The sequence below is a fragment of the Rhincodon typus genome, chromosome 7 (genome assembly GCF_021869965.1).
Source record: "Rhincodon typus isolate 14 chromosome 7, sRhiTyp1.1, whole genome shotgun sequence".
Classification (NCBI taxonomy): Eukaryota; Metazoa; Chordata; class Chondrichthyes; order Orectolobiformes; family Rhincodontidae; genus Rhincodon; species Rhincodon typus.
In genome coordinates, this window is record NC_063338.1 from 31,844,421 (window position 1) to 31,862,874 (window position 18,454).

The window sequence follows — 18,454 nt, forward strand, 5'->3', positions numbered from 1 at the left end:
ACCAAGTTGATGTCATTAATATAGATCAAAAAAAGTAGGGATATTAACCCAAATCTCCCATCTGAAAATCAACTGTTCACCATTACTCTGTTTCTGGTCATTCAGCTAATTTCATATCTATTCTGTTACCAGCCCTTTTATTCCACGACTTCTAACTCTGTCCACATGTCTGGATATGGAACTTTATCAATTTTTATTTTAAATTCACTCACGGGACGTGAGCATTGCTGGCTGGCCAGCATTTATTGCCTGTCCCTGGAACCATATACAAGAATATTTTTAGGCACCTTCTCTAATACCTTCACATGGGATCAGAGGAAAACTCTGAGGAAGGGTCACCGGACCCGAAACGTTAACTGAGTTTTTTCTTCACAGATGCTGCCAGACTTGCTGAGCTTTTCCAGTAACTTCTGTTTTTGTTAAGGTCACGGAAGGCGCAATAAATGTGTATTCTTTTCATTTATTTAAGATTGTACATTTCACCAGGAATGGATGGAGGAGTAGCTAATGTTAAAGCAGATCCAAGAGTTATAATGAATGAGTGTGAAGGTACACATTAGTTTGTAAATTAAAAATAGCCTCTGCCTTCAAGCTAGTACCAAGTTAATACTGCATGTTGGTGATGGAGAGAGATAGTAGGAACTGCAGATGCTGGAGAATCTGAGATAACAAAGTGTAGGGCTGGATGAACACAGCAGGCCAAGCAGCATCAGAGGAGCAGGAAAGCTGATGTTTCGGGCCTAGCCCCTTCTTCAGAAGAAGGTCTCGGCCCGAAGCGTCAGCTTTCCTGCTCCTCTGATGCTGCTTGTCCTGCTGTGTTCATCCAGCTCTACACCTTGTTATCTCTGGTGATGGAGTATAGGGTTTGCATTGTGTATTGCTGAGATTGACATTACAAGAGCTTTTTTTTTGTTTTGTGGCAGTATTGAAATTTACCATAGAATTCCTCTTTAGTCCTGAGAATCTTATGTATAGCATTTGCATCCACAGCCTATGAACATGGACACTGTACTCATTTTCTCCACTGTCTCTTGTCAAGGTTGCTGTACATTTTCTGTTGCAGAAGGCTTCTCCTTGACTCCAAATATTTTTACTTTAAGCAGCCGATAATCTTTCACCAACTGGATTGCCTGTGGAAATGTCTTCAAAACCGATATAACATAGTCGAGACTGAGCTTTCTCCCTGTACTAAGTTGAATAAATTACATAGTTGCAACTAATATGAAGAAGGAAAACAAAATCTACATGAATAATAATCTTCTTTCTTGGATTGCACCATCACAATTCCAATAGTGTACTAACGCAAGGCATAGAAGTATTTCAGCGAGCGTTATTAGCACTGAGTTTGAATGTTTTGTCATTACTTTATGATTTATTTATGCTGCAGGTGCAGTATCTAGGCAACCCTTTGCATATGGCGTCAGTTATTGCAAATTGCCTCAAGGAGGAGCGGAGGATTCTAACAACTGTGAACATGCCTGAACAGGTAGGCAATATTGTTTCTGATCTTATTATTCCATGTTATAATTTCTTGGTTTGTGTCTCATTCTATATAACCACTGACGAGTCACTTAGTAAATATGCAAACCAATAGCAAAAATAGCACATTAATGAGTGGAAATTGGTTTTGGTCAGTAGTGCACAATGGGTAATAGCAAAATGACAGCTTCTATTTCACTCTGCAAACAACTATTTTCTGTTGAAGTCATTCGGTATAGATCAGGATGTAACCAAATACATTGAGTTGTAGCTTTTTTAGGCTGCATGTATTTTCAGAGATAAAAACATGATTGGCTGTGAAATCCCTTCTCTCCCTGATTTAATGAGTTAAGGAAAACTTAGTGTTGCTTGCTAAATCTGTGTAGTAGGCAACTGACAAAAGTAGCCGCTGATAAAAATTGGGCTGCTTTGCTCAGTGTTTATTTGATTAACTGGCTAGAAGCCCAATTAATTTCTATCCAGTATTATTTTTAATACAACACATAATAAAGCAAAATGATATCACCTATTTATAAAGACAGAGAAAATTCTAACTCACCAGCAAATGTCATACGAAATTTGTTAATTCCATGTAGGATTGAAAATCAATTTTTTTAATAAAATGCAGACACTTTATGAAATAGTCATTTTCATGGTATTCAGTTTTGTAATAATTATTTGCAAAATTTCACTTTAAACGTAGCCACAATGTTTATATGGCTGATCTAGTTTAGTTTTTTTTTGCGAATGGTAATTCTCAGAATGTTGATTGGCCCCTCTCACCACTGGTACACAGTGGCAGCAGTGTGTACTATCTCCAAAATGCATTCCAGTAATTCTTATTGCACCTTCCAAACTCTTAATCTCTTCCACCCAGAAGGGCAAAGACAGCAGATGCATAGGAACACAATCACCTGTAAATTCCCCTCCAAGTCCATGCTGATGCGGAGCTATATCACCATTTCTTCATTGTTGCTGGTCAGAATCCAGGAATTCCTTCCCTGACAGCACTGTGGCTGTCCTAGGGTCTGCAGTAGCTCAAAAAGACAGCACACCACCACTTTCTGCACGGCAGTTAGGGATGGGCAATAACTTATGGCCAAACCAGTGATGCCCATATCCCATGAACTAATAAAAAAAATTTATTCAAACAGCAATGATACTGAGGAGGTAATTGGCAATGCAGTCAATACCATTGCTTGCAAATCTAAAGTCAACATTATTGCAAAGTGTTTAAAATGAACTAGACTGCACATCAAAATTCTGACTATACACCCATCAATTATGTACTTGCTTGATGCTCCAAGCACATACACAGATATTTCTGCTGTTTAGCATTAGGATCAACTATATTGAGCATTAGCTATTGTATTGATTGTAAAATACACTACATTCGATTTCATTTCTACATGTCATTTCTCTGATTGGCTATTGCACATTCAACCTCACCATATTTCACCCGCAGGAACAATTGTTAAATCAGCTGTTGGACTTATTTACAAGAAGATCAGGTGGATCATTTATCAATTGTATATAGTGTGCCTCAGCTGTGGAATTAGATGCAGCTCTCAAGATCACATGCCTCCAAGTGTAGAGCCATTCTCCGAGCATATGCAAACTTAAGAAAAGGAAGCCCCGAGATAAAACAATTGTTTAGAATCCTTTTTAAAAGCAACATTAATCTTCTGCTGTATTTGGGACTTTGTTCAAAGTCACCACTTGTCCACTTACATATGCCTGGCACAACAGCAAGATCATTTTCATCCTCCAACTTGGCTTTAGTACATTTACTTTCCTCATCCAAATCATTAATATATTGTAAATAATTGTAGCCCTAACACTGATTCTGTGGCACACCATTAGTTCGCATCCTTAAAATGCCCTCCTTATCCCAATTCTGACTTTTATTATTTAAAATCCTATCACAATACAATACAATCCTGTATTTATGTTAAAATAACACCCCCAACACCATGGGTTCTTATTTCAATATATGCCTAATGTACAGTACCTTATCAATCACCTTCTGGAAATTCATTTTCATTTGGTGAAAAACACCATTATACCATCAACTAATTGAGCTGAGGTAATCAAATCCTGTTTCATTCATTGGCATATTTTGTCTCATAAATTTTAATCTTGTTTATAATCCTGTTTATGTATACTAGGGGCTTGAGGAAAAATTACTACAGAACTCCATGATTTCAGAAAGGCAAAGAGGTCTGGAACACAGAATGACTGCTATTAAGACCAATACACAGGTATGGTAATTGTGAACCTATAGAGGAGTCTACTTATTTTATCCAAAAGGTGAATGTGTGTGAATTGGGGAACAAAATGGAAAATCCTTAAGAGTCAGAAGCTGCTAAAACATAACTTCATTCACCAGCAATTCATGTTGGAAAACTGTGAATACAGTAACATCAGTTTCCTGAGATGTGCCTCTAGTAGGTGAGATTTCACACGGCTGGTGCAGGTATCAGAAAGTTATCTGACATTCATCCATGTCCAAGTAAGTTAATGAAACTGGAAGGAAAGTAAATGTAAGGCCTCGTTAAATGCTAAATGTTCATCAATGAGTAGTTGAACTATAATACACTACAAACATTTGCATATTCTATCCTTAATCTATTCTGAAATAGGTAGAAACATAGAAGATAGGAGCAGGAGGAGGCCATTCAGCCCTTTGAGCCAGCTCCACCATTCTTCATGATCATGGTTGATCATCCAACTCAATGGCCTAATCCTGCTTTCTCCCCATAACCTTTGATTCCATTCGCCTCAAGTGCGATATCTAGTCGCCTCTTGAATACAATCCATGTTTTGGCATAAACTATTTCCTGTGGTACTGAATTCCACAGGCTCACCACTCTTTGGGTAAAGAAATGTCTCATCTCCGTCCTAAATCCTTCATCCTGAATCCTCAATCTGTGATCCCTGGTTCTGGACACACCGAACATCGGGAACATCCTACCTGCATCTACGCTGTCCAGTCCTTTTAGAATTTTACAAGTGTCTATGAGATTCCCCCCCATTCATCTGAACTCCAGTGAAAACAATCCCGACCGAGTCAATCTCTCCTCATACATCAGACCCGCCATCCCCGGAATCAGCCTGGTAAACCTTCACTGCACTCCCTTGAGAGCAAGAGCATCGTTCCTCAGAAAAAGGAGACCAAAACTGCATGCAATACTCTTGGTGTGGCCTCACCAAGGCCCTGTATAACTGCAACAATACATCCCTGCTTCGGTACTTGAAACCTGTTACAATGAAGGCCAACATACCATTTGCCTTCTTTATCGCCTGCTGCACCTGCATGCTTACCTTCAGTGAAGCCCATGGAGATTTTACTGTTGTTCCAAGAGACACACAGGGACATCAGTAGTGGGCAGGTTCAGGTTCAGCTATGTTATTACCTTAGATCCCAGTACACCATGTTCAATGAATTTCTGGCTGTAGTGTCCAAGGGTGTCTGGTGCTTATAAATGTGTACCCAGTGAGGTAGGCAACATTTTCAGAAAGCAAGGGCAGAGATAATTGGAGTTAAAAGGGTGAAGATTTGGCTGCTGATTGATGCTTAAGTTGAGGAACAGTCACAAATTGAACGTGTATGGTGAATTTGGCAGTGGCAGGGGGTACAGAATATCTAACCTTTGTACCTGAGACTAACCTTGATGGATTTACATTATCTTCTTGAAATTTTGACCTCAAAAGCTTTTGTAACAACGGTGGGGAGAATCATTTATGGGAAGGGGCAATACTTGCATTTATGTAGGATCTTTTAACAATTCAAAATGTCCTAACATGTTTTACAACCAAGGACAGATGTTTGAAGTCTAATCACTGTTAAAATGTAGGATCCAGTAGATTTCTGGTGTGTTTCTAAAGTTGGTGGCAGCATATAATAAAGACAATGGTTCTCTCAACCTAGTTGTGTGTGTGTGTGCGTGTGTTGTGTATTCTAACTTTCTTCCACTGCTGTTAACTCCTCTCCACATTCGTGCTTATTTTTACCCAGTGCTACATTTTGAAACCTACTAACTGCATCCTCCAGCATGCGAAGCTGTACAAATAATTTCACACACTGAACATCCGGCTGAGTGATGTGTGATGCACTCAGGTGTAATGATGTCCCTCCAGGATTGTAATGAGAGAAAAACAAATTTAATTTCAGTTGCACAACTTACCTTGAAAAAAATTTATTTGGAAATATACTATGTCGGTGATGTCTGTGTGGTTGTCTAAATGCCTGTGTGACAGTGAGGTTGAAGTGGGACAATACCAAAGGGTGGAATGGTATTGGTCTTGAGTCAAGAACGAAGCCACCTGATTCCCCCACTCCCTTCAGTTCTTGCACAGAACAAATGACTAGTAGGAAAACATCAAGAGTCTTAATATTTTTGCCTACCTGTTTACTTGTGTAAAATGCTGACTTGTGCTGTGCAAATGGGAACATTATTCTCGTGATATTGAAACTTGAAGATGCCCACACAACAACAGACACAATAACAACCTGCCGTCTAGGTTGTTCTTCAAAGATATAAATTGAAACTTGAATGGGAACCTTGCTGAATTATTTGCACATGTGGAATGCCATAAAGAATTATTAGATTTATGTCAGTTGTGGTCAAGAAGATGATTCACAGCCACCTTTCCAAAGGCAGCTTGGGACGGCCACCAAATGTTGGCCTTACCAGTATTGTTTACATCGCATGAAAAAATTTTAAAAAAGGGACAGATTGACAGATAACTCTCTGCGACATGCATACTTTAGCTACCTAACTAACTGTAGACACCCTCACCATTCGATCCTGAGCTAAGCTTAGAATCACACATTTTCTCTATTAGTACCCATTTTCATCTGAATTGCATCACTCAGCTCCAGTTTCCCTATCCCACCTCCTGCTGCAAAACCTCATTCATGATTTAGTTACCTCCAGACTTGACCATTGCAAAATATTCTAGTCATCATTCCATCCGTCAGTGTGATTTAATTGGAATGTGCAAATCTAGGTAGGGTCTTGGAACAAAGGGATCTTGGAATACAAACACATCAATTGCTAAATGCTGCATTATAGGTTAACAGGGACATTAGATAAGGAAAAAAACAAGCATCTGGCTCTATTTCTAAAAGGATAGAATTTAAAACAAGGAAGATTATTCTAAGCCTTCAACAAACTTTGCCAAAGGCCACACTTAAGAGTAGTTCTGATCACTGTGTTATAAAAATGTGATAGAGGCACTGGAAAGTGAGCAATGAAGATTTGCAATGATAATATGAGAAATGTGTGGGTATACACTTCTGGAAATGATCAACAGGCTGGGTCACTTTTCTCATTAGAAAGGAAACCTAAGAGGTTGCCTAATTGAAATGTTTAAAACCAAAATAAATTAAAGTAAAATTTTAGAGTGGTTTCAAGAGAGAATGTTCCCTCTTGTGAAGGTGACCACAACTTGAGGTCATCTATGCAAGATGGTCACCAAGCAAGGGCAGCATTGTGGCTCAGTGGTTAGCACTGCTGCCTTGCAGCGCCAGGGACCCGGGTTCAGTTCCACTCTTAGGTGATTGCCTGTCTGTGTGGAGTTTGCACATTCTCCCTGTGTCTCCGTGGGTTTCCTCCGGGTGCTCCGGTTTCCTCCCACAGCTCAAAGACGTGCAGGCGAGGTGGATTGGCCATGCTAAATTGCCTGTAGTGTTCAGGGATGTGTAGATTACGTGTGTTATAGGGGGATGGGTCTGGGTGGGATGCTCTCTGGGTTGGTGTGGACTTGTTGGGCCAAAGGATCTGTTTCCACACTGTAGGGATTGTATGAAATCCAGTAGGAAATCCAGAAGAAATCACATCACTCAAAAAGTGGTAAGAATGTGGAACTCTCAAACACAGAGTGCTTGAAGCAAATAGTTTAGATGCCTTTAAGGGGAAACTAAAGAGATGAAGGAGTAACTGGTCCAAGAGCGGAATTGAGAGAGGGTTTAAGTGCTGATAAACACTGGTATGAACTCATTGGGCTGAATAGCCTGTTTCCATGATATGTATATTAACGTAAGCTATAAATCCTCAACCTTAAATTCTGCTCCTATTCACACTTTTCTTTAAGGGAAGAAATAAGATTAATTAAAATAAATAATGTAACTGTACAAATCTTTCTAACCAAAGTTTCTTTCCTTTCTTGCTAATGAAACAGTTGGTAGAACAAGATGTCAAAAATCTTGAGGACCTGCAGGATGAATTTGATTTTAGATACAAGACACTACAAACACAAGGTAATTTTCATAGTGAAGAGTTGTTTTCACTAGGGCAGTCAAGAACCAGCACTTGTGATGTTTTGATATAACTGAATTGGGGTTAATGCTGATGCTTAACACCAGTAATTGAGTATGGGTTCTCTGCTTTGGCAACAGTGATGTAAATATTTTATTCAGGAGTCATCTCTTGCAGCAATTCCAGGAAATCAAAATGTACTCATGTAGGATGTCATTGGAAATGAAGAGCAAGTAATATTTAAAGGAATATCAGTAGTTAATTGGATGTGGCAGATCACGGATAATTCTGATAGCCTTTTATATGGCTGAAATGCATCTTAATTCAAGAACATATTTTGTCATGACTGAATGAAGTAACAAAGAAATAACAGATTAAATAAAGGAAATTGAGGACCTGAGTGACAACAGCAGACCAGTAATATCACTGGATTATTAATGTAGAGGCACAGACTAACCCTCCTGTGACATGAATTCCACAGTGAAATTTAAATATACGTGGAGTAAACTTGATAGTCTCGTTCTTAAACACACACATTATTCACTCGTGTCCTTCAGGTGAGAAAATCTGTTCCAACACAGCCTGGTACACCTGACTCCAATGGTTAGATTGACTAATATCTGCCTCCTGGAATGGCAGAAAAACCACGGAGTTGCATGAAACCTACAGAGAAGTCAAATAAATAAAACAAAACAGAGGGCTTGTGTCTAGCTAGGCACTGGAAATAACAATAGTAGACCCGGCCAAAGTTGTCTTCACCACTCATCTGGGGACTTGTGCCAAAATTGAAATAGCTGTCCCATAGAAGAGTTGAACAACAGTCGAACAGGCAAAGTCCCAGACTCCTCCATCACCACGATAGACCCAATGGAGCAGCACAGTGGTATGCAGTCAGGATGGAGTAATTTGGGAATTTTCAATATTGACTCTGGCCAGCATGAAATTTCATGATAGAAAGTCATGCATATGCAAAGAAATTTCCTTCTGATTACCTCCTACCATCCTCTTTGGGCAAATGAATCAGTAGTCCTCCATGTTAAATACCACTTGTGGGTGGGACACTGTGGAGATGATAGGGGCCTCAAACAATGACTGTAAAACCAATGAAACCACCTTCTTGCCACTTCTACAAAAGGCGCGCCCCATCTTGTGTTATTCAAGCACTTAACAGGTTCATGGTAGGCTTTCCCCCAAAATCAAGGGGTTAGTAGTCCCATCTGCTTAAAGCTGTTGGCCAGTCAGACACTGGCAGCTCTGCAGTGCTTAGCACCACCACTGGGAAGGTGTTTGCAGCTTCCAGTACTATATCCATCCAAGGTCTCAGATTAAGGAATCACCCCCAACCCAGCTGAGTGAGAGTGGGAATGGGGTCGCAGTGGAGGGAGGAACTCACATTGCTTATATCACTCTTTTCGATCAATCGCTGAGTGCCTTTGAACAAGGGACCTAACCTTTCCACCCCCACTCCAGGAGCCAATATTTTTGCTTGAGTGCTGCCTACATAACAATCTGCCTGGTTCCAGGTTAATACCGTTGGTGGTAGGATGAGGCCCTTAAACAGTCATTAATTGCCTATTTAGGAGCCTGAATTGGTAGAAAGACAGGCTACTCTGCCACAAACAAATAGGGTGGTGGCAGTAAGGTGGCAGGGTCTTCATCCACCATCTTTCCAGCTGATTAAATGCTCCGCCAACAAGTTCCTCATAGGGAGAGCATATGATTTTGTCCAGACTGTAATCTTCCTGGGGCCTTCATTTTCCATTGTTCAGAATGGCTTAATAGGAGGACATATCTGCCAGACTGTGTCTGCAGTAGGTAGTGAGACAACCGACAAGCAGAAAAATGTAGTTGACCGTGTCCTCACCAATTTTCCAATTGCAGCTGCATCAGCCCATGGCAGTATTGAACTCCACACTGTCCTGTGGAAACAAAGTCTTGTCCTGTCATCACACTGTGGATGCCCTCCCTCCTGTCCTCGCAATATGCTAAGTAGGATAGAGCCTGCCACGCCCTCCTGCAGTCATCCCTTGAAAGTGCACTTCTGACATTCTTCCGTTCCTGGTCATTATGCTCCATTTAACTGATACACAGTGGCTGTAATGGACACACAGAATGATGTCAGTGTCTCCCATGTGCCTTTATCAGAGTTAACTTTGTTTTCTCAGAACATAGTGATAGAAACAGTGTTCATGTGAAGGAGGAAGTTTTTCGGTTGCAAGGAATGCTCAATCAACTGGATCATAAACGAAAGGTAACATGCTATTATGCAACATGAACAGAATCATTTTGTAGTTATGGTACAGTTGAGGCCATTCAGCCTCAGTGACTCCATTTGCTGAAAAAGAGCTATCCACTCATTCCACTCTCCACTTCTTCACCCACAGCCTTATAGGTTGGGCACTTCAAATATATATCCATAATATATTTTTATCAGCAAAACGAGCTTCTGCTTTGGTCACCCTTTTGAACAATGAGTTCCAGACCTTCATCTCCATTAAACCTCTGCTTAGCCTCCTCTGTTTCAAAGAAAACAAATCCAATCGATTCAGTGTTTCTCATGCAGGTGGACGGTAGTAATCGAAGAAGGCAACTCACCACCACCTTCTTCAGGTCAGCTAGGGACAGACAATAAATGCTGGCCAGCCAATGATGCTCACATCCCATGAATGAATTTTTACAAATACTGCAGTTCTGGCAACATCTTACTAAGTCATCTCTGTACCCTTTCTTGAGTGGTCAAATACTTCCTGTAATGAGCTGATCAGAAGTGCAAGCAATACATTAACTGTGGTCTAATTAGTATTTTATACAGATTTAGCACAACCTCCATACTGTTGTATTCTATTTCTCAGCTAATAATGGAAGTTACCTCATTTGTTGTCTCAACACCTTACTTTATGGATTTTTGAACTTGCAGCCCAGGTCTTTCTGTTCTTCTACAATTCTCAGCATCCAGCTGTTTTATTTTGTATTCTTATGCTGCGTTTGCCCTCCCCAAATCAACTACCTCACATTTCTCCAGACTGAATTCCACTTGTCAATTTTTTTGTCCGTCTTGCCAGTCTTTTGATATCTTCCATATCTTTACCTGAAGCTATCAACCACATATCTAATTTTGTATCACTCACAAACTTCTTATTCATGGCTCTTGATTTTGATTCTAAATCACTTTCTACAAAAAAAGCAAGGAATTTGGTTATTAAGCCCTGCAGGCACCCTTGGAAATGGCCTTCCACTCACAAACACACACGTTGATCATCACCCTTTCTTTTCCCTGAAACCGAACCAATTTTAGATCCAACTTATTATTTCTCATTGCATCTATTGTTCATAAGACCATAAGATATTGGAGCAGAATTTGACCGTTCAGCCAATGGAGTCTGGTCCACTACATATATTCTCAATCCCATTCTCCTGCCTTCTTCCCGTAATCTTTCATCCCTTTACTAATCAAGAACCTATCTCTCTCTCTCTTTTCAATGCAGTCAATGACTTGACTTCCACAGCCTCCTGCAGCAATGGGTTCCACAGGTTCAGCACCCTCTGGCTCAAGAAATTACTCCTCATCTCAGTTCTAAAGGGTTGTCACTTCACTCTGAGGCTGTGCCGTTGGGTCCTAGTCTCTCCTACTCGTGCAAACACCTTCTCCACGTCCACTATATTGAGGCCTCTCAGAATTCTGTAAGCTTCAGTGAGATCCCTGCTCATCAGTCTAAACCCTATTGACTACACACCCAGAATCCTCGACCGGCCCCCACATATCAAGCCTTTCATTCTTGTGAATGATGGGCCTTAGTTTTTTGGCCTGTCTGCCATTGGGCAACTTGTTAAAAACCTTGCTAACATTTATGTGGACAACTTTATTGGCCAAAGTGCATCACTAACCTCATCAACTACTTTTGTCTCCTCAAAAAAATTCAATCAAGTTAACCGCTCATGATCTTCCCTTAACCAATCGATGGCTTGGTAAGTGGCACTCAATACTTTCAGTCAGATCATATTTTTCCAATAGTTTGCCCACACAAGGTTGGGCTGACTAGCCGTAATCATTTAGATTATCCTCTATAGCAGTACCCCATCACCAAGCATTTCTAATGAGACCATTTGTTCAGCATTGTTATATATGATACAGTTATGATATAGTTGCCAGATGGCATCATTATGAATGCCCTCTGAGTTCTGACAATAGTTAATGCACTTAGATCTCAGCAAGCAATGTTTTTCAGCTGCAGAGGGGAAAGAAGGCTTTGTTTGATAGTTTCTTTGAAGACTTGTTTCACTGAGTTGAAGATAGATTGAAAAAATTAGAAAAGGCAGAGAGGAGACTCAACCATTTAAAATCATGAGGGATCTGGGCAGAATGAATACAGAGAAACTGTTCCCAGTCTTGAGATTGGGAATAAGGAGAAGAGGGCAGAGGTTTAAAGTAAATGGCAAAAGAAGAGAAAGTGAAGTGAGAAAAAGCGTTTTCACACAATGGGTGGTTGAGGTCTGGAATGCACCGACAATTGTTCAATGAAGAGCAACTTTTCATTTTGCATCTAAGCGTAGATGCCATCCCCATGGCTGAGAAAATTCAGTTGATTTTTAAGACCTGACCGGTGAGGTTTTGCAAGCATCTCGAATTATTGTAGGCCTCACCAGCAGCTTCTGGGTAGGTAAAGAACATTGGTCGAGGTCTACACCTCCAGGGAATCCAGCAGCAAGGTGGGGGACCCTTTTCCTTTGCTTCTATGATTTTTCAGATGTTACCCTTTTGTCTCCCATTCATGTCTCCAATTGCTCTTAGATTGGGATGATTGGAGCTCCGCCTCATAATTTGGTAGGCAGGTCACCCTGGTTACCCAGTTGGAAAATGAGCCTCTTTTCTAGCCTGGTAGAAAGGCAGATAATCAAGGAGGCATCCAGTTGATGAACCTGTTAATTGATGGCAAATTGAGAATATCCCCAATGGATTTTCTTGTCTAGAACTTAATTGCTGTGGAGGCAAGACTTGGGCCAAGGTTCTCTTCAAGGCCACCTTGCCCCCACCTTGCCTGTCCAGCCACCTACGGCTGCGGAGGATGGTTGGGGAGGTGAAATTCTGTCTGTATTTAGGTCATACATATTAGGGATCTACTCACTGTTGAATCTCTGTATGACCCAGGAGGTACTCCATAAAATCACAGAATTGTTAAACCAAATGGATTTTCTAATGAATAGACAACTGTTTGAAGAGCTAACAGAATGGAAACAACGACAGCAAATTGCTTGCATTGGAGGTCCACACAATACCTGCCTTGATCAACTGCAGAACTGGTAGGGTACAATGTATAAGAATTATTTTCCATTTTCAGTACAATGCATGCTTAATATGGTGTACTTGAGTGATGTAAATTCTTTTGAACTAGGTTTACATTGTTCGCAGAAAGCTTGTTTCAGGTCCGAAGACAGCTTAAAAAACTCGAAGAACTGCTGCAGAAGGTGACTTATGAAGGAGATCCAATGCCTCTGCAGAGACCTCATTTGGAAGAAAGAGTAAACATTTTGATTTACAGTTTCATCAAAAGGTATAAACCTTGATTAAAACAAAAAGGCAACTTTTTTAAATATTGTAATCCAGAAATTCTGGTGCAGAAAATAGTTTTTTTTAAAATTCATGCATGGGATGTGACCGTCATTGCCTATGCCAGCATTTATTGTCCATCCCTACTTGCCCTTAAAAAGGTGTTGCCAGTGGTTTTTCCAGAAGTTACAATGTGTATGTAGGAGTGGTGTTTTTGCTAAACCTTTCCATCTGTGAATCTGGCAGAAACTTTGAACTATCAGCAATAGTGCTCTGGACCTCTTGAGATTGGGCTTCTTCTGGAAGTCAGCATCCAGATGGCCTAAGTGCTCCTATTCATCCTGAGATGGGGAGAGACAAAAGTAAATCTATGTAAATGATCGTGAACCTTGTTCTGGATCCCATTGGATTGAGCAAAATTGAGGAAGATTTGGCACATGCACCAGCTTTGCATTGGTGCTCCTGTACTGGGTCATACATTAAGTAGAATAAGTCAGTTATAAAGAAGAGGGTCATCCCCCTGGTACCTCATTAAAATAACAATGCTGAATTTGTATCCAACACAAGTGCAGTCCTGGTAATGCTTCATAGAGAAGCCCCAACAATACCTAGGAGAGCACCGTAGAAATGGACACAAGTCTAAATTTATCTCTGCCTTTTTACCTCTGTTCAGAAAAATGCAAACAGGGGAAACATGCCCTAATGTTTCTTCTCACTCAACTCAAATTGCAGTACCTGGTAAACTAAACTAAAAAGCAGCACTGATCAAGCACGTGCTTGTAGTTTTACACTTCTTCAAGGATAGGATACAGAGTTTTAATCTGGGATAGGATAAAATGTGAAATTAGAGAAATAAAAATCATGTAGGCCAATGCATTTTAGCAAATATAGTTCAGCTGTAATTTGTTTAAAAATATACCTATGCTTAGTGAAGCAGCCACTTCACTATACCCAAATCCACAGTGGTTTAGCTACTTAAACTGCGAGATAATTAAATTGATTTTTAAAAATTCTACATCTCCTGTGAAGGTTGTGACTTCTGCTGTGGCATGGTTCATCAATAACAACAGCAGTGCTACCTTATTAAAATAGCAATTCTTCATGTATGAACCTTGGCAGTGAGTATCAACAGGTTCTTTAACATCAGAGGTCATGATTGGGTGTGATCCTATCTTTAGCCAATGTCTAAATAAACATGCATATCAGCAGTAATTCTGGAAGTGTGTTCAGGAGCAGCAGTAAGGCTGATTTTGATTTTGTTCAATTACTAACCCAATAAAACCAAATTCACTTTTAACATCTTTGTTGTGGTCTCATTTGACATTAACTATTTCTCAGTGGCATTGACAAAGCCTGATCTAAATGGTTCAGCATTATGATGGGTGGTAACTTTTTGTATTAATTCAAGGACAAGTAATCTTGAGGTGTTACCACAATGATCATTTTGCATTATCTAACTTTTAACATTAATAGATTACAATCATAATTAGAATTTCAAATCCACGTAACCAGAGTGTATAGGGTCTGTGTAAATAGCCACAAACTTTATTTTCTGTTCAATTTATTCAGTTCCTTCTTAGTAGAAAGACAGCCTTGTATGCCAACCCATCCACAAAGACCTATGGTCCTAAAAACAGGAGTGCAGTTCACTGTGAAATTAAGGTGAGCGTGCTTTTTTCTGGTTGATAAAATAATGCTGTGATGACGTTTTCTTCAGTAACTTTATGACGTTTGAATATTTTCAGACTGTGGTTCTGGCAGTAACATTGACATTGAGCTCCCCCCGCCCACCAGCACAATCCTCATCAGAAAATGTGGCGTCAGTGCGTGGCCACTTCATCTGCATTCACCAGTGAGTTTCTGTGTCATAAAGATATCCATCTGTCAGCCCTACACTGCCAAAACCTGATTTACTGCCATTCACCAGGGAGCTTAAATTAAACAAAAATATTTTACATCATCATCCTATTTGGAGTCTTAACCTGGAAATCACTCCTCCAACGTTACAGAATCCCTACAATACAGAGACAGGCCATTTGACACATCAAGTTTACACTGACCCTCCAAAGAATATCCCACCCAGTCCCACCCTATCCCTCTAACCCTGCATTTCCCATGGCTCATTCACCTAGCCAGCACATCCCTGGACACTACAGGGCAACTTAACACGGCCAGTCCACCTAATCTGCACATCTTTGGACTGTGGGAGGAGACTGGAGCACCTGACAGAAACCCGCACAGACAAAGGGAGAATGTTCAAACTCCACACGCAGTTATCTAAAGGTGGAATTGAACCTGCTCCCTGGTGTTCTGAGGTAGCAGTGCTAACCAGTGTGCCACCATGATGGAGGTGCTCCCTAATATCCTTTAAGTTGGCATTCCAAAACTCACAAGACACACTGACCTATAACTTGCAAATCCTACAGACATTGGAAAGGCAGCAACTCCAAAAGTAAGACACTTGTTACGTTAGCTAAGAGTATTGTGTACAGTTCTGAGCATCACATTATAGGATGTGAATGCACTGAAGAGATTGCAGAAGCAATTTACAAGAATGGTTCCAGATGAGGTACTTCAATTATGAGGATAGACTGAAGAAGTTTATCCTGTTCTTTTTGGAGAGAAAATGGCTGAGAGGAAATCTGGTAGAGATTTTCAAAATCATGTGAGGACTAGATAGGGAGAATAGGAAGAAACTCGTAAAAGGAACAAGAACGGGAGGGCAAAAATTTAAGGTGATTTGCAAAATGGACAAATTTGACTTGAGAAAAATACACTTTCACACAGCAAGTAGTTAGTGTACGGAATGCAATTTGTTTAAAAGTAATGTGTGAGGATATGGGCAAAAAGCAGGAGATTGACACGTAGGTATTGACATTCATTTGAAGAGTTGGTTAAAATATGATGGGCTGAATGACCTCCTTCGGTACTGTAACACTTTTTTTTTGATTCTGTGATAAGGCATCCTGCCCCAGGACCTGCCTCCATCCACTTTGGGACACTGGCCTTTTACTCTGTCCCAGCCTGACAAACTCCTACCAGAATTACAGAGACAGCCTGCTATAATGGCTGAGTAACAGTCAATTCACTAAGAATCTTATTCCTGAATGAGCATGAGTTTTAAAAAATAAAGTCCTTTTGCAACATTATTAACATTTCAGTTGCAGTGTAGTAGTTGAATGTTAGTAAGTTTGAAAGGCTTATTTTCTTTTTGACATAAATTATGACTGCGATAAAGGAATTAGACTCTGATCCCTTTCTAGGCAGACAGAGAGAGGGAGTTGCCTGTTGCAACTTTATAAATCTGGGAGTAACACTGCAGGGAATACCTTAATGTTCAACTAAATACTAGTATAAAAATTGTCATTTGTAAAAGTTTTTGTTTTTGCTTTATAGGTTTTTGGTAAAATTACCTGAGTTGAACTATCAGCTAAAGGTGAAGGCTACAATTGACAAGTATGTTAAAACAATATTCTTTTCTCAAGCTAATAAATGGTATTTTAATTCTGCAGGTTTTTTTTTTGGTCTTTCTATTCATTGTTTTCTTTTGTTTGCAGAGAAAGTTCAACAGCAAGAGGGTAGGTGAAAAGAAGTTAAAAGTTACACAACTAATTTGAAAAATTTTGGAAGTTTTTGTATACATTGTAATGACGTGCTCTTCATTCACAGATATCGCAAATTTAATATATTAGGCACTAATAGCAAAGTAATGAACATGGAAGAGTCAGTCAATGGAAGTCTTTCTGTGGAATTCAGGCACCTGGTAATAAAAAAAATTTATCCATTTCAAAATGAACACTTGATGCCAACAATATAATCAGTCTATCAGACTGAAAATATTAATCAGGATCGCCTGATGACTAATGCATACAGCACCACCTGATATGGCATTAAACCACCAAGAAGTTCCTAGTTTTATTCTTACTTTGTGCCGAGTTGGCATTCTTTGGGCAGGATATCTGTATAAGCAAGGAAAACAGTGCACAAGTGTTCCTACACCTAATTGTAAAATGTTTGGATTAGAACAGGTTTGGTCGTGGCTATGATGTCTTCCAAAACAGCCTGTTGACATTCATTTCCTTGTCTGGTGACTGGAAAATGGTTAGTGAGGCGCTACTCTGAGTTAACTTCTTTTATTTAGTTTCAGTTTAACATCTGGGTCGCAAAAACAGAAATTGCTGCAAAACTCAGCGGGTCTGGCAGCATTTGTGGAGAGAAATCAGAATTAATGTTTCAGGTTGAGTGATCCTTCCTCAGAAGGGTATTGGTTTGAACCCCGTTCAAAGGCATACTCTTGTTCAGTATTGGAAAATGTTTTATTATAGCATATTTTGCTACATCAGACAGAAGTTTAAAAAAAAAACTGATAATTATTCAACGAAGAGAAGGGATTTCTAGTTTCATGATCGATGCTCCTCCATTAACCAAAGAATTCTATTCCAGTCATTCTATGATTGTTATATTTTGCTAACATAGAACGCTAGGCTGCATAATAATCAGTACATTGCAGAAATAATTCACTGTGTGAAATGCTTTGATATGGAATATATAGCACAGTACTGATGTCTACACACATTGAAAGCAAGCACCTTTAGGAGAAAATTAGAAAACATAACTATTTCAATATATGCATGTTTTGACAGCAACTCAAAGAACAGAAATCCTCTGCAGGAACTAAAGGAAATGAGGTAAAACTTTCAAATCCTCTATTAATCAATTGAGTTGTGCTCAAATAGCCAGCACTATAGAAGAATATTCTCTGCTGCTCCTAAAACAGTAACATGACACAGTTCAAATATTTAAAGCTTCTGAGTCTAAGATGTTAAGAGATGAATTATTGTTAAATATATTGAAAATGTAACAGCATAAATGTATTAGGATGACTGGGTTGTAAATCTGCAATGGTAAAGAGGCTGGGCTATTTCCAATGGAGCAGAAAAGGCTAAAAACGGATTCAATTGAATTGTTTCAAAAATGCTGAATAGTTTTGATATGGTGAACAAAGAAGGATTATTTATATAAAAGCCCAAAGAACTACAGATGCTATAAATAAGAATCAAAAACAGAAATTGCTGGAAAAGCTCAGCAGGTCTGGCAGCATCTGTAAAGAGAAATCAGAGTTAACATTTGGTGACCCTTCCTCAGAAGGATTATTTCTTCCCATTGG

The 18,454-nt window shown here is 39.6% G+C and overlaps 1 protein-coding gene across 6 annotated transcripts in view; it reads left to right on the plus strand.

The window, feature by feature from the left end:
- LOC109920378 (signal transducer and activator of transcription 4) overlaps positions 1-18,454 on the plus strand; it is a 95,442-nt gene that overhangs the window by 51,238 nt on the left and 25,750 nt on the right. For 3 of the 6 annotated variants that reach the window (XM_048599193.1, XM_048599197.1, XM_048599195.1), the window contains 12 exons: positions 1,388-1,486; positions 3,648-3,740; positions 7,666-7,744; positions 9,908-9,993; positions 12,889-13,040; positions 13,133-13,291; positions 14,857-14,949; positions 16,684-16,743; positions 16,845-16,865; positions 16,957-17,050; positions 17,311-17,388; positions 17,931-17,975. In XM_048599193.1, coding sequence (XP_048455150.1) covers positions 1,388-1,486; positions 3,648-3,740; positions 7,666-7,744; positions 9,908-9,993; positions 12,889-13,040; positions 13,133-13,291; positions 14,857-14,949; positions 16,684-16,743; positions 16,845-16,865; positions 16,957-17,050; positions 17,311-17,388; positions 17,931-17,975 — 1,059 coding nt within the window. Of the gene's footprint in view, positions 1-1,387; positions 1,487-3,647; positions 3,741-7,665; positions 7,745-9,907; positions 9,994-12,888; positions 13,041-13,132; positions 13,292-14,856; positions 14,950-15,032; positions 15,140-16,683; positions 16,744-16,844; positions 16,866-16,956; positions 17,051-17,310; positions 17,389-17,930; positions 17,976-18,454 lie in introns of all 6 variants that reach the window. The other 3 variants (XM_048599194.1, XM_020520416.2, XM_048599196.1) reach the window with 3 other exon arrangements.